This window comes from Ostrea edulis, chromosome 5, assembly GCF_947568905.1.
Source record: "Ostrea edulis chromosome 5, xbOstEdul1.1, whole genome shotgun sequence".
Taxonomy (NCBI): domain Eukaryota; kingdom Metazoa; phylum Mollusca; class Bivalvia; order Ostreida; family Ostreidae; genus Ostrea; species Ostrea edulis.
This window is the reverse complement of record NC_079168.1, coordinates 79,822,497-79,836,986: the sequence shown is the minus strand read 5'-3', so window position 1 is coordinate 79,836,986 and position 14,490 is coordinate 79,822,497. Positions and strand designations below refer to the sequence as shown.

The 14,490-nt window shown below is 37.1% G+C and overlaps 2 protein-coding genes across 2 annotated transcripts; one reads left to right on the top strand and one right to left on the bottom strand.

The window, feature by feature from the left end:
* Nucleotides 1-5,079: 5,079 nt before the first annotated feature.
* Nucleotides 5,080-6,812, bottom strand: LOC130055025 (uncharacterized). Its single transcript, XM_056166174.1, has 2 exons — nucleotides 6,807-6,812; nucleotides 5,080-5,448 (listed from the first exon to the last, which is right to left on the bottom strand). The coding sequence occupies exons 1-2, from the start codon at nucleotides 6,810-6,812 to the stop codon at nucleotides 5,080-5,082; spliced, it is 375 nt and encodes a 124-aa protein (XP_056022149.1).
* Nucleotides 6,813-7,235: 423 nt separating this feature from the next.
* Nucleotides 7,236-14,089, top strand: LOC125650843 (uncharacterized). Its single transcript, XM_048879391.2, has 3 exons — nucleotides 7,236-8,015; nucleotides 9,618-9,764; nucleotides 13,280-14,089. Exons 1-3 carry the CDS (start codon nucleotides 7,850-7,852, stop codon nucleotides 13,501-13,503), a joined length of 537 nt encoding a protein of 178 aa, XP_048735348.2. The 5' UTR covers nucleotides 7,236-7,849; the 3' UTR covers nucleotides 13,504-14,089.
* The last annotated feature ends 401 nt before the right edge of the window (nucleotides 14,090-14,490 follow it).

The window sequence follows — 14,490 nt, the reverse complement described above, 5'->3', positions numbered from 1 at the left end:
AAACTTAAGATGGTCCTGAGTTCTTAGGGGTAATAATTCTGAGGTGGAAAACATGGTTGCAGTAAGTCTAGTAAATATTGGCGGAGTTAATCCATAAACTACTTCATAAAATAATACAAGTTTGTGTATTTGTCTCCTAGTTGTTAGAGAGTCCCATCCAAGTTCATCATACAGTATTGATCATGATGAATTTATTCTTAAACCAGTTATTATTCTCGCAGCTGCAATTTGAACAGTAATTTGGCATCTCTTTCTGAGCAGTTATCCCAAACAATATCCGAGTACAGGTCGTACAAAAGCAAAGTAATTTTTTATCAATGAATCCCTTTTAAGGGTATGTTTCAACATTCTTAATATATTCAATTTACTGCATGCTTTCGTATGGATATTTAGTATGTGTGTTCTCCAATTACCATCCTGTTGGAAATTTAATCCTAAATACATTGAGTATCAACCTTTTCTATTACTGGCCCATCTCTGTCAACTGAGATTGCAGAATGACTTATATTTTTACTGATAAAATCGAGGTTTACAGTTTTTCTGGGGTTAAACTCAATAGCCCATTTATTAGACCATCTATTAATTTTCCCAAGATCATTGGATAATGAATTTGCAGATTTAACAATATCATCATCAACTATTACATATATAGATGTACATGTATCGTCAGCAAAAACTCACAAAAGTTGTTAAATCGGTACTTATATCATTAATATTATATATATAATAAGAATAAGAAGGGTCTCAATACTGATCCTTGAGGCACCCCTGAGTTGGTAGCTCTTGAAGTTGATGTAAAACCATCTAACACCACTTTTGGGGTTCTATCAGACAAATAGTTTTCAGCCCACTTAATTAATTTTTCAGCTATACCACAATGTTTTAATTTGAAAAGAATGCTCTTGTGCCATACTCTGTCAAATGCTTTAGAGATAATCCGGAAGACAAAATAATCGAACATATTTACCTTTATATAAATTTGATATTATTGTGTTGTATATTTCAAGCAATTGGTTAGTGGCGGAATCACCAACTTGAAATCCAGATTGATATTTATTATATTATTATCTAGACAGTATAATCATTGATATGTCTAAATATATTTTTTCCAAAATTTTACATACAATAGACGTTATTGAAATAGGCCGGTTAACATGATGAGTATTTCCCTTATTTTTAAATATAAGAGTGATATATGAAGTTTTCCAAGCATCAGTGACTGCTCGATCAAAGGACACGTGTGCTGTTATTGGAACGATAGTAGATGGGGAAAATACATCAAGTGCTAGATGCCTAAGGGGATGAAATCTGATTAAAGTCAGTATATGTACCTTTATTAGCTTTTATTTCCTATTTCAAATATCACATGGAAAGTTGACCTTGCCTGCCGTGACCTATATTCGTTATACAATGCACTTTCTCTGTATTCTACTAGCCTAAGGCGATACAGCGTCCTTGGTTCAAGGTCAAAACATTAACATTCCGTTTCATAAAACCCTTATGTTCTTATTCGTTCCACTCAAACGAACATAAATAATTTATAAAATAAACACAAACACGTATAATAGGATGTGAAGCGCTCTGATAGTGCAGTTTAATTATTTCAACTATATACAATATTCATATCTTCTTTATCTTCCTATCTACAAAACAAAACAAACTTTAAGTAACAATCTAAAAAACATGTAAACCAAGGGCGGGCGGGTGGGTATTCAGTTATCTGCACTTAAAAGAGCCTTCGAATGGCTATAAGTCTTTCCGCGCTAACAGCGGTCAGTTAAAACCCGTGCTATGAATATTTAATTGTCACCTGACAAGGTGACCAGCATTACAACCAATAGATTACACGTATAAATAAACACGAACACGTGTTATTCCACCTTTAATAAATACATTTTCATTCTTATAGCAAGATCCAAGAGAGACAACTAGCAGTTCAAACACAATATCCTGTGAAGGAGATGGTTCAAGCATTGTATAATGTCATTGCCATTTAACAGACTTGGTCACAGAAAAGAAGCACGGGTCTGACCTTACGTGGAGATCGGAGTTCCATCTCTATGTAAATATAGGAAAATCCATAAATACTTTTTGAAATGTTAGTTCTAGACCCCAACGAGTGTTTTTACTCTCACTAGTATATATATACACATAACACGGATTTACATGCAGGTACGTACGTGTGCACTGGGAAAAGAAAATGAATACGGATAGACATTGTGATGGCAAAGAAAAATCCACATGTTTTCAAGTTCATTACAAAATCAAGTTCCATATACATGTAATCCAAATAGAAAGAGTTGATATCACACAGTCAAAATAATTCAATAAAAAAGCAGGAAAATAAGCAGTTGCAAAATATATTTAAATCACTAGCGCTTTCTGGATTTCCAAAATATATTTAAATCACTAGCGCTTTCAATTTCAATTTTTGTATTCACCTGAGGATGGATGTTAAAATCCAGAAAGTGCTAGTGATTTAAATATATTTTGGAACTGAAAATATGCAGTTTCAAAATTTATTTAAATCACTAGCGCTTTCTGGATCAATAAAAAAGCAGGAAAATATGCAGTTCAATAAAAAAGCAGGAAAATATCCAGTATTATATATATACACACACACACATTTCTATATTTCATCAATGCGCGCATTGGTGAGTTTTCTGTCTAATTTCCACTATGATACCGCCATTTAGAAAGAAATTATAATATTCATTTCTTATCAAATGAAGAAATGAAATACATGTATATATTTTATATGTGCATATATATTTTACTTTCGGCTCGGCCATGTGAACTCCCTGTCGGTGTGATTAGTGAATGAAAATCCCACAGTTAACAGAAACCTTTCTCTCTTCTCTTTGAAAGGCATTGCGTTCAATTAGAGTTATCTCTCTTTATACATGTAGACAGGTTTTTCTCCACCTGACCTGTGCTTTGAGGGCAGAAAGTGCACTATGAAGATCCCATAAATATCACCCACATATTTGATTAGTGAGGGACAAGAGGAGTGGGGACTTGTTCGTACTGATATTCTCTCGCACAAATCTAGGATAAACTTTTATAAGTGTCGCTATAAAAACCAGCTAAGCTAATATTTTTTTCGTCTTTCTAATAACACACGTGTCCATTCTATTCTTAAACGTAAATTGTGGGGACGTGCGCGCGCACGCGAGAGAGAGAGAGAGAGAGAGAGAGAGAGAGAGAGAGAGAGAGAGACGGGGGTTGTTAACATGCTTTTTAATTTGACTTTATCCGTAGGATCCCTTATGTAAGCAGTTTCCTTTAATTCAAATTACTTCTGATCATAAATTCCACCTGCTTAAGATTTTATCAACGAAAATCTTTTACTTGACGTAGGTCTGGATGGTAGATAAAGACAGGAGTGGTTTCAATCAGCTGCGTATCTGCCTGTCATCAGGAAGACACTTAAACTACAGTAAAATGAACCTATACGTTGGCTATATAAAGTTAAAAGAATTAATCTTTTGTTTTTAACGAACGTCTTTATACAAGTGTAAAACACTCTCTAACCCTTGACATTGTTTGCATAACTAGTCGGGAAAACACAAAGTTTAATTCATGCAGACCAGGCGTGCATCCAGTTTTTCTGCTAGTGACATACCCCAGGGTCGGGGTGGAGGGGTTAGGGGGGATATATACTTTAGTTTTGATGACTTTTGTATTCCACTATATCCATAAAACCCATGAATTGGAGGGAAAAGAAAACCGAGACGATAAAACAAAAACAAAAAACCATAAAACGGAGGTACGTGTTACCATGGCAACAAGTTTAAAATACAGATTTTCCTCTGGTCACGCCCAAATGTGGCTTACATATGTCAATCAGCTGTAACACACTCTATAACAAGTATATTTGACATTGCGTTCTTGAAATACTGCAACTTGAATTCATAGTGTAAATTTCCGTTATTTAGAATGAATTGTTGGGAACTCCACTCACTTAAATGACTGTGACTTCACACCCACTCGTTCTTATTAAGCTATTTTTATGTGTAATGCACAATTTCATCAACTCGTAGCCTTCATTCTTCTAGTGTTAATCATTCTTACATCTCTACAATGGAGAATGTTTTATAGATAAGTGTACAATATATTTCATTGAGCATTGGATTAAGAGCTTCGGAGGCCATTTTAACTTACAAGTGGGTAATCAGAACAAAGCAATTAAAAATGCACAATTCTCCTGAATTTGAATTATGCTCTCAATGCAATATGAAGGAGGTTGAGAGTTCATTTCTTGTTGATTTGTTCAAAATATGATAATGAAAGATTATATACTTTAATGGAAACTATATAAACAATGTAATCAAACTTTTCTTTTATAAATAACACCTGGTGAGAAAGTATTGTGGATCTTTTTAAATGATGTTTTGTGCTTGCTTGGAAAATTTATCTCTGAAAACAGTAAAATAAAAAATACACACATTTATAAGTAGACTTATTAGGATGTACAGGTAAACTTGATTATTATTATTGTCGTTGGAAAAAGTGTATTATATAAGCTGATTATTTGTATTATATAAGCTGATTATTTGTATTATGTAAGCTGATTATTTGTATTATATAAGCTGATTATTTGTATTATGCAAGCTGATTATTTGTATTATATAAGCTGATTATTTGTATTATGTAAGCTGATTATTTGTATTATATAAGCTGATTATTTGTATTATATAAGCTGATTATTTGTATTATGTAAGCTGATTATTTGTATTATGTAAGCTGATTATTTGTATTATATAAGCTGATTATTTGTATTATATAAGCTGATTATTTGTATTATGTAAGCTGATTATTTGTATTATGTAAGCTGATTATTTGTATTATATAAGCTGATTATTTGTATTATATAAGCTGATTATTTGTATTATGTAAGCTGATTATTTGTTTTACTGGCCGTGAACGTTTCTGATCATTTTAATCCTCACGTGGTTTTACTGCGCATTGATGATTATGACAATTTCATATTTTGTTTTGGACGAATGTTTAAAATATTCTGGGTGATGTTGAGGGGATTAGGGTGATGTTGAGGAGGTAGTGGTGATGTTGAGGTGGTTAGGGTGATGTTGAGGGGGATGGATGATGCTGAGGGGGTCGGGGTGATGTAGAGGGCATAAGGTGATGTAGAGGGGGTTTGGGTGATGTTGAGGGCGTTGCGGTGATGTTGAGGGGGTTAGGGTGATGTTGAGGAGTTGGGTGATGTTGAGGGGATTGGGTGATGTTGAGGGCGTTTGGTGATGTTGAGAGCGTTGGGGTGATGTTGAGGAGGTTAGGGTGATGTTGAGGGGGTTGGGGTGATGTTGAGGGAGTTGTGGTGATGTTAAGGGGGCTGTGATGATGTTGAGGGGTTGTGGTGATGTTGAGGGTGTGAGGGGAGTTGAGGTGAGGGATGATGATGTTGAGGATATGAGGGGGGTTGACTAGCTGCAATAATGTAGCCCTCTCTGATTTTTTTTTTTTTTTTTTTTTTTTTTTTTTTTAGGGAGAGGGCTACAACTCCTTAGGATCTCCGTAATGGTGCAAATGCGGGAGTGATTCACTCCCGCAACATTTGCGCTCATTCTAAACATTTCCTGACTTTCTTTACGTAAATAAAATGATATTCTATGTTTCTTAGTCAATATATAAATTTACAACCTGCAACTTTAGATTTGTGAGGCTCTATTCTACCGTTTTCAACAATTTCGATAAATTCCAATTTCTCGATTCATATTTGTGCGCCATGTTTGATGTACTGAAGTTTCAACTTCCGGTTGTCAAGTCATTTGCATATGCCATATAAGGTAGTATTTACATCAATGGACAAGTATGGAGGCGAAAGCTATTTCGTCGGTATTGAAAAGGTTTGAATTTAATATCAAGTTAAAAACCGAACAGCAGAGTGTAAATTCTTTCTGCAATAATATGATTTTCCTTTCTTTGTCGAAGTGGCTCGAGTAACTACATTTTCGCGCTGATTGTCAATGTTTATGCTTTTCATTAGATCCACCTACGAGATCTCGCGATAACAAGCATGGCGGAGCAGACGAAGAATTTTGCATGCTGTACATTATATTTAATGAAAAACACCTTTATTAGACATGCCCGAGCACAAAGTTGGTACTCCTTTTGGTGTAAACAACATTTGGGACTAATACACAGAGTTTATTGTCGGTTATTCATAAAATTATTTTGCACCATTACGGAGATCCTATGGAATTGTAGCCCTATCCCGAAAACGTCAGAATAAAAAAAAAAATTGGATAGGGCTACATTATTGCAGCTAGGGGTTGACTACAACATTGTATATATATAGGAGGTTTTGTTAACACTAAACAATGCGTAGTTTATTGTCTATGACTAGTATGTAATATCGCGTTACTGGCCCATTAATTGCTGTTTTGACTTCTGTATATACAACAGATTCACGATGTTTTATTGATACAAAATATTTTATTAACCAATCAAGAGCACCGGAAGGTACAACGCCATCAACATCACAACCCCTTCAACATCACCCTACGCCCTCAACATCACCCCTACCCCCTCAAGATCACCCTAATCCCCTCAACATAACCCCAACCTCATCAACACCATCTCAACCCCCCTCAACATCACCACTACCCCCTCAACATCACCCCGACCCCCTCAACATCACTCTCTCACTACAACCTCCCTCACCATTACCACAACCCTTTCAACATCACCCTCTCACTATCACTCCCAATCTCCCACACTATGATTACCCTAACCTCTCTCATCATCACCAATAACTTAGCCCCTAATTAAGACCCTACCCTTACCACCATCACCTCCAAAACAAGTCAATACCTTAATACACATTTCAGCAACATCAGATCAATTAAAAAGTAAAAAATTAAGTTTGGATGTATATCTATTTTAGTGATATTTGAACTAACAGTAAATTCTATGTGAGGAGTGAGCAGTTTTTATATCATCATTTATTCATTGACACCTCAATGTTGAAATGCAGCCAAACTAATAATAATGGAGAAAATATTTTCGACATAAATACAAACTTTAAACATGCAAGATATCAACCAGAGTCATTAAGTTTCTCAAAGGGCATAGATTTTATTTCCTGCGCATAAAACGTTAGTCTCATAACCCCAAAAATACCAATCCAGATAGAAAGAAATCGCCACGGCGACCACTTGTTTACGTCTATACTAATATCACGTACGTGTGGACGGCAACATTAATGACAATGTCACGCATTCATGGAGAGATAATTGTGATCTGCTAAAGATTAAGTAATAAATTTAGAATACTAAATACTGAATAATACAGGAAATCTATTAAACTATAATACCGTGTAAAAACGTAAGGCACACATGCAATTTGATTAAAATACACAGCGCTATTTGAGAGATCTGTATTTTAATCAGATTGGCACACATGTTTACACAGAATGCAGATTGTGTGTACCACGCCTTTTTGTGGAATCTCTCTCTCTCTCTCTCTCTCTCTCAGAATATAGTGGAACATATTTTTCACTTTTTTTAATCAATTAAAAATTTAACGCATACAATCGAAATATTGAGTGCAGAGTAGGATATATTCTCTTAATATAGCCCCACAAAACTAGTTTCCTCCTTCCATGATTTAATCACTGAGCATAAAGGCGCACGCTCCGGAGATATATAAGATTGTGGGCGGCCGCTCTGAAGGAATTTTGGCGCTGAATCATCACACAGTGGATATTTTGTCACGGTGTGTGTGCTTACTTGAAACTTCCATTGCTTTCCCGAGGGATAAGTTACATTTCGTTTAGGATATTATCATACCGTGCAGTCAATATCGATATTTACTGACCGTCGCAGCCATGTTGGTGATGTCTACGTTGTTGAAGGTGGCCCTGGGCCTCCTTATTGGGGCCACGATCTGTCAACTTTTGGGCTTTGCTTGTCCTTATTGGGTGTCCTGGTCATATGGAAATTACGGGCTCTGGCAATACTGCAGGGACGGCCTCGGATGTTCCGAAGGTTATGGTAAGTCTGATAGTGTATCACAATATGTTTTTATATTGATCAATACGACAAACCTTGGACTAGCTGCAGATCTTGACAGGGACGGGCCTAGGACAAAGGTTGATAAAACCCTAACTAGCGTTTACATGAAACCCCTCTGAGCATGGTGCAGGTCGACCTCGTTCGTCTTTCTGTCCAAACCTCTGAGAAAATAAATGGCATACACCATACGTGTTATTGTTTGTAACAGGAAAATCCCAATACAATGAAAATTCGTCCGAGAAATGCCATTATGTTTTGACCCCACCCCATTTAATCCTTCTCTTCTTACCAGGTTGTATTCGAAACGGTAATAAATGTTTCATCGCTTGCCCTGCAACATCTGATGCATAGTGTGTGTATATAAATAAATATAGAATTAAGAAAATTGTTTATTCACCAATCAAGGGGCCTCCAAGGGATGTGAACAATTTTCACAATATTATTAATTTAGATACATTATGGCACAAAGCATTTACGTGTGAGTTTCTACATTGGTCTAAACTTGTATCATGGGAATATTGAAGATGTACAATGATACAGACGATGCACTAGGTATGGAATAAAGATTGTAACACACTATGGTATAATAGTACAATGAAGGGCCTGTGTTGCATAGTCTGATCAACTTATATATTCAGTAGCATCAGACTTGTACTCAGGCCTGGGAGAGTTTCACCACCACCACCACCCCCATTAAATGCCCCAAAATATTATAATTTTCCCCTATTGCTCATGAGTGTCGCTCACAAGACACCCCCGCCCCCTCTTCGCCTTGGTTTAAATCGGAGACTACGGCTTCATCTTAGCTGCATGGTATAGCTCTCTGAAGAAATAAATTCCCCGTTGAAATTCTTTCTTTTTTTCTCTCCCGAGATCGAGCTATAGAACTTCAGCTAGCTATTCTGTTACCCCCTTTCCTTGTCTGGAACTTCAGCTAGATATTCCGCAAATCCCCTCTCCTTGTCTCGTGGAAATTTTTGTGTTCGGCACGACCAACCTGGGACAGCTTCCCCGAGATATGCACGTGGACAAACCGATGTTAAAATTGATTAGGTTTACATCACTTTGTTGTGTACCGTCTCGGGAGACATGAATGTCAGGAAAAGGGGGTGGATTGGGAAACAGTGCGTGGGGTTAATGTGTACATGTACCGCCAGGTGATGTTTTCTGGGAGGCAGAGAAAGAGATGGTTATAATTTATAGAAATCATCTTTCTTTTTTTTTGGTGGCTGTCCGTATAGAAGCACTCCGACCACCATACCACTGTGCAGACTGAATTTTTATCAATATTTTGATAATACAACAATGGACGGTGATTTCAGTATGCACGTGTAAGGGGTGGATCTAGAATTTCTCCTACAGTCATTACTGTGTCTGTTATTGAAGAGATATATTTGTTTTTCTGAGTTTTCGTTGGGAGGTCTCATTACCCCACCCCACCCCACCCCACCCCCGTTCGTCACATGATCCACCCATACACTAGCATCATCTTAGATTGGGAAACGAGAGAATGAGAACACACGCCCCTCTATATGGACCCCCGACAATTATCTACAACAAGTTCTGTGTATGTTGTTATAGGTGGTGGATCTATGGGCGCGATCCGGGCCTTTGAGACGATCGCCTTCATTCTGCTGGTCATCATCTTGATTTTGTTGTTGGTCCACATCTGCGCCAGCCCCAACCTCCAACTGGTACTGGCCTCTGCCATTTGCGCATTTGTAGCAGGTAAGTGATTATAACATCGTGTTAGCTGGCTTTGGTCACTTTTTCATTTTCTCTAGCCTTGAAATCCGATTCGCTACTCTCATTTCCACATGAACCTATAGCGGATCAGGACAGTGGCTATCCACTAACTTCGTTTGATTGATTGTATCTTGCTTAACGTCTCACTCGAGAATTTTTCACTCATATGGAGACGCCACCAAGACCGGTGAATGACTTCAAATTTAGGCTTATGCTCGACGCTGACGGCCATTGAGCAGTGAGAGTTCTTTAGCGTGCCACACCTACTCTGACACGGGTCATCCGTTTTTAAGATCATCTCCGAGGACCCGTGACATTCACACCTGATGCCGAGCGCTTGGCGATGGAACTGTCACTACCTGTTCTAACGACTTTGGTCTATCGCGGCCGGGATTCGAACACCCGGGATTCGAACACCGGCCTTCCGCATGCGGGGCGAACGTTCTAACTTCTCGGCCACCGCGGAGGTATATCATTTCGTTTGAAGATGAGAGTAACGTATCGGGAGCTATTGCTAGTGATCTTCACATGGAAATATCGAATGAGGACCATTGGCTAGCCAACTTTGAGTAAATGAAGGCTGTAGAATGTCGTTTACTCTGTTTTTGTTGCAATAGGGGTCTATATCATACCATCCCCTAATATCGTTTTTTATAAGGGGATGGTAGGGAAAAATTAGACCCATTGCAGACGAAATTACCAGTTCCTGTGGTTGTGCTCTATAAAGCAAAATCGTAAATATCATGTTGGTGTTGACTGCATATGCTGGCAGCTGCTTCGTGAAAAACACAAGGTGCCCGTCTCTGGTGTGCAAGAGGATGAATAACCTGCCACCGATGTTACGATGTTCTGTTGCTATGTAACAGAGACAGACATTGATGAGAAATCACCGTGCTATGCGCACAAGCGTTGTGCTGAATCAGATGTCGTGTACATTTCGTATCTGATTCTAGATAGCTAGACCTACAAACACAAAATGTGTGTATTACATGAACGAATGCGTGACATTACATCTGATAGTGTCCCACTATTATAGTTTTACTAATTTATGTCGCTTTATTGCGCAAAACCGCGTGTGTCACGAAATCCAGCAAAAAGTTGCACTGAATACCAAATATTTTCTTTACTGCACACCCATGCAATTTGTTTATGACTAACTAGATGATATATTACGCCATTCACAACCTACTAGACTGTTTCGGAAATTATGTACGACTTGACAAACTTCCAAAACTGTTGGCCATGATTCCTCATCAAAATGAACAAGTAAACAGACCCGTCGTAGATTTTGTGTAATTGGCAAATCTGTATGGCACACTCCATTTGTTTTGTTTTTTAGAAATGTAGTTTCTTGTAGATAAACACTTAATTGTTTTGTTTTCTGCCGCACGTTATCTCAAATATCATTGAAGTTTTTAGCAAAGGATACTTCGCATGAAGCATTTCCATGATTTGATTTTATATATATATATATATATATATATATATATATATATATATATATATATATATATTAGGGCTGGGACGATTCAGGGTTAGCTCGATTCGGTTCGGTTTCGATTCAGAACAGCACGGTTCGGTTATTTTCGATTCGGTTCATGTTAGGTCCAATTTATCTAATGACACCACAAAAATTAACAATTTTAATGAGTAGCATATTTGATTTGATTTTATTCAAGTTATATAACTATATGTCGTCATTTGTAAACATCATATCTATTCATAATGACATTTTATAACTTTGATAGAAAAAAGAAAACACTGACAGTCTATCAATATTTGTTATATCAATGTGCTACATAAGTTTTGGATTATTAAACAAATCTATAGTGAATCTAAAATGTATATGATATTGCTTTCATTGATATGCAAAAATTCAATAATTCTATCAATTGAGAGTCTTTGAAAATCTCTCCTTTATTGATTTACTTCTCTCATATTAACTGTCAAATCTGTTTCATTACCTACGATGTTGATTTCATTCCACCACTGACAAAAATGCTTTATGTCATGTAAAGATAAACTGCAATGATCTTACGGACCATATTCTGTTGGTATATGAGTGGTGAAAATGCTAACTCTCAACACAGTAGTGATTTAAATCTCTGTTGCATAAAAATCCACATGTTTTCAACATCACTCGGACGCCATATTTGTTGTTTTGGTGTAAGTAAAATCTAAACCGAACCGAACCGAAATCCGGAATTTGTAATCGGTGCATCGAATCGAATGGTATGAATCGCGGTGCACCGAAATTTTCGGTGCACCGCACAGCCCTAATATATATATATATAAGATAAGTTTATTCCAAATTTGGGCCTCTCCATATATATATAAATATATATATAATTTTGTTGGTCAAAACGTCGAAGGTCAAGTTTACCAATTAAGAAATATCCAACACATTTCAAGAACTCTACACGAGTCTGTATCGATGTTGTCTTATGTCAAAAGGTCAAGGTAACAGGATTATACTACGATATCGGGCAGTGGCGGATTTAGGAGGGTTTGGGACCCCCTCCCCTTGCTCTTCTTTTCTTTTCTTTTTTAACCACATCCGAACCTATAAAGGATGTGGTTACTATAAATGAAAGGAAGAAGGAACAAGAATTTCAGTCGAAAATGCACCTTTTTAAAATTTTCGCGGGGGATGCCCTCCTCCCAATGGGAGAGGATAATCCCCTCTCATGCCCTCCCCCTTCGGGCCTCACCCCCACCCCCTAAAGTAAGGTCTAGATCCGCCACTTGCGGGTGATATATCAAATATTTTTAACACTGCAACTTTATATGATAAGTCTATAGCAAACTATGCCGTATGGCCCATTGTTTTATGATAAGTCTTTAGCAAACTATGCCGTATGGCCCATTGTTTTATGATAAGTCTTTAGCAAACTATGCCGTATGGCCCATTGTTTATGGGTCAACGTCACCGGGTCGCATAAAGTGAGAATTGTGTTCACATAATTCATGAAATAATTTAGACAGTGTCTCTATCACAAAATAAGACCCCTATCCCGGTCAAAGTAACGAGGTTCCATATGACTGTCCAAGAAGTGTTGGCAGACTTACGAAAAATCAGCAGAAATCACGGGGGGGGGGGGGGGGGGGCATAATAAATTAAAGTCCATCTGTGTAAGGAAGATATTTCTTTCTTTACGTTTTACATTTCGTTATTTTCCGAATACAATTCGCGGGTTTTTGAGCTCATGCACTAGCGCTTTTGCGCTTAGTATAAAATATACTACTACTTTTGTATTTCTGTGTCTTAGCCTTCCCTCCCACCCAGCCCTTTTCAGTTTTGAATTCATATGCTTTCATTAGTAATTTTTCAGCTTTGTCGATTTGATGTTTGCTTATTAAAAGCGATCTTGTAACGAACGCAACCAACCTATTCACTTTTTCTGTTTTGTTTTATTATCAAATAGTCAAGAAAATATTTATTTTCGGACGAGGGCGAAAATAAGCAGTATTATATATGTTTATCTTTTTCATTACAGCCGGCCTGATCATCTTAGGAATTTTGATATTTGTGATTGACCAGACCAAACATAATTTGTCGTGGGCTTTCGCTCTCTGTATCATCGCTGCCATCCTCGCCCTCATCGGCGGAATCCTCCTCATTGTAGATCGACGATCTCATGTCATCATCGTCGGCGGATCTAGCGGGGGCGCGGTGCGAACTACCCGCACCACCACGACAGTCACCGTGGCTCGGAGATAGATATGCTACCTTCATAACTGCAAGATATCTTGCATAATATAGTTTTATTTAATTTCATCCGCAGAAGTCGGAACAGTTTATTCAATCAAAGCTGCTGATAATAGATACACATACCTTTCTTGTCTTCATTTTGAATATATATGTCGGCTATATTTTTGCATATATATATATCCTCGTGCCATATATTTTCGACGGAGTTACTGCCCTTGTCCCAGCCTCTAATGTTTGCCTTATGTAGTTTCCTTTTAATACTTGATTTAAGAAAATTAGCAAAGAACTAACTTTTCCTGCTTGAAATCAATAATAAATTAAAAGTTTACTTGCATAAAATTGAGCACGGAAAATGACTGACATTTATATATGTTTATAAGAGGAAATTATTAAACACCACAAATTTTTACGAGAGCAAGAAGGAAGTCTTTTGACAGAAATAGCCTAAGTATTGAAGTGCCTATTTTTACTGAAATGAAGCAAGATAGATTATTTTACATTTCTCTTTATATATATACATATATGAAATTGTGTTTTTAGATTTATTTTTTTTTCTGAGTTTTGTATGTAATAAAATTAAATTTTTTAGGGAAAACATTGTTTGGTTCTATATAGAACGTGCTCAGAAACCTGTATCACACACGCCGAGAAGAAACAGCGGCGTATTGTGAGTAATGGAATGTGCGAGCTGACTTGTGATAGATGCTTTACTCATGGAGAGAATACTGTTGCTGAAGAGAGGGATAAACATATGGTATATTTCATCGATAATCTCGTGGGGGTGGGCAGGATAAGTAAGGTGGAAGACAAAGAGAGAAAAAATTGCATTAAACTTCACTTCGGACTCCCTAGCAGTGTCGGGGAACTCGGACCTATATATCATTGAAAAAGAAATAAATTATTCGGTATATACATACATACATTTATATATAAATACCAAAGATAACCTATGAAAACTCGAAAATTTATTTCCAATGGGGTCCTTTTGATGCACGG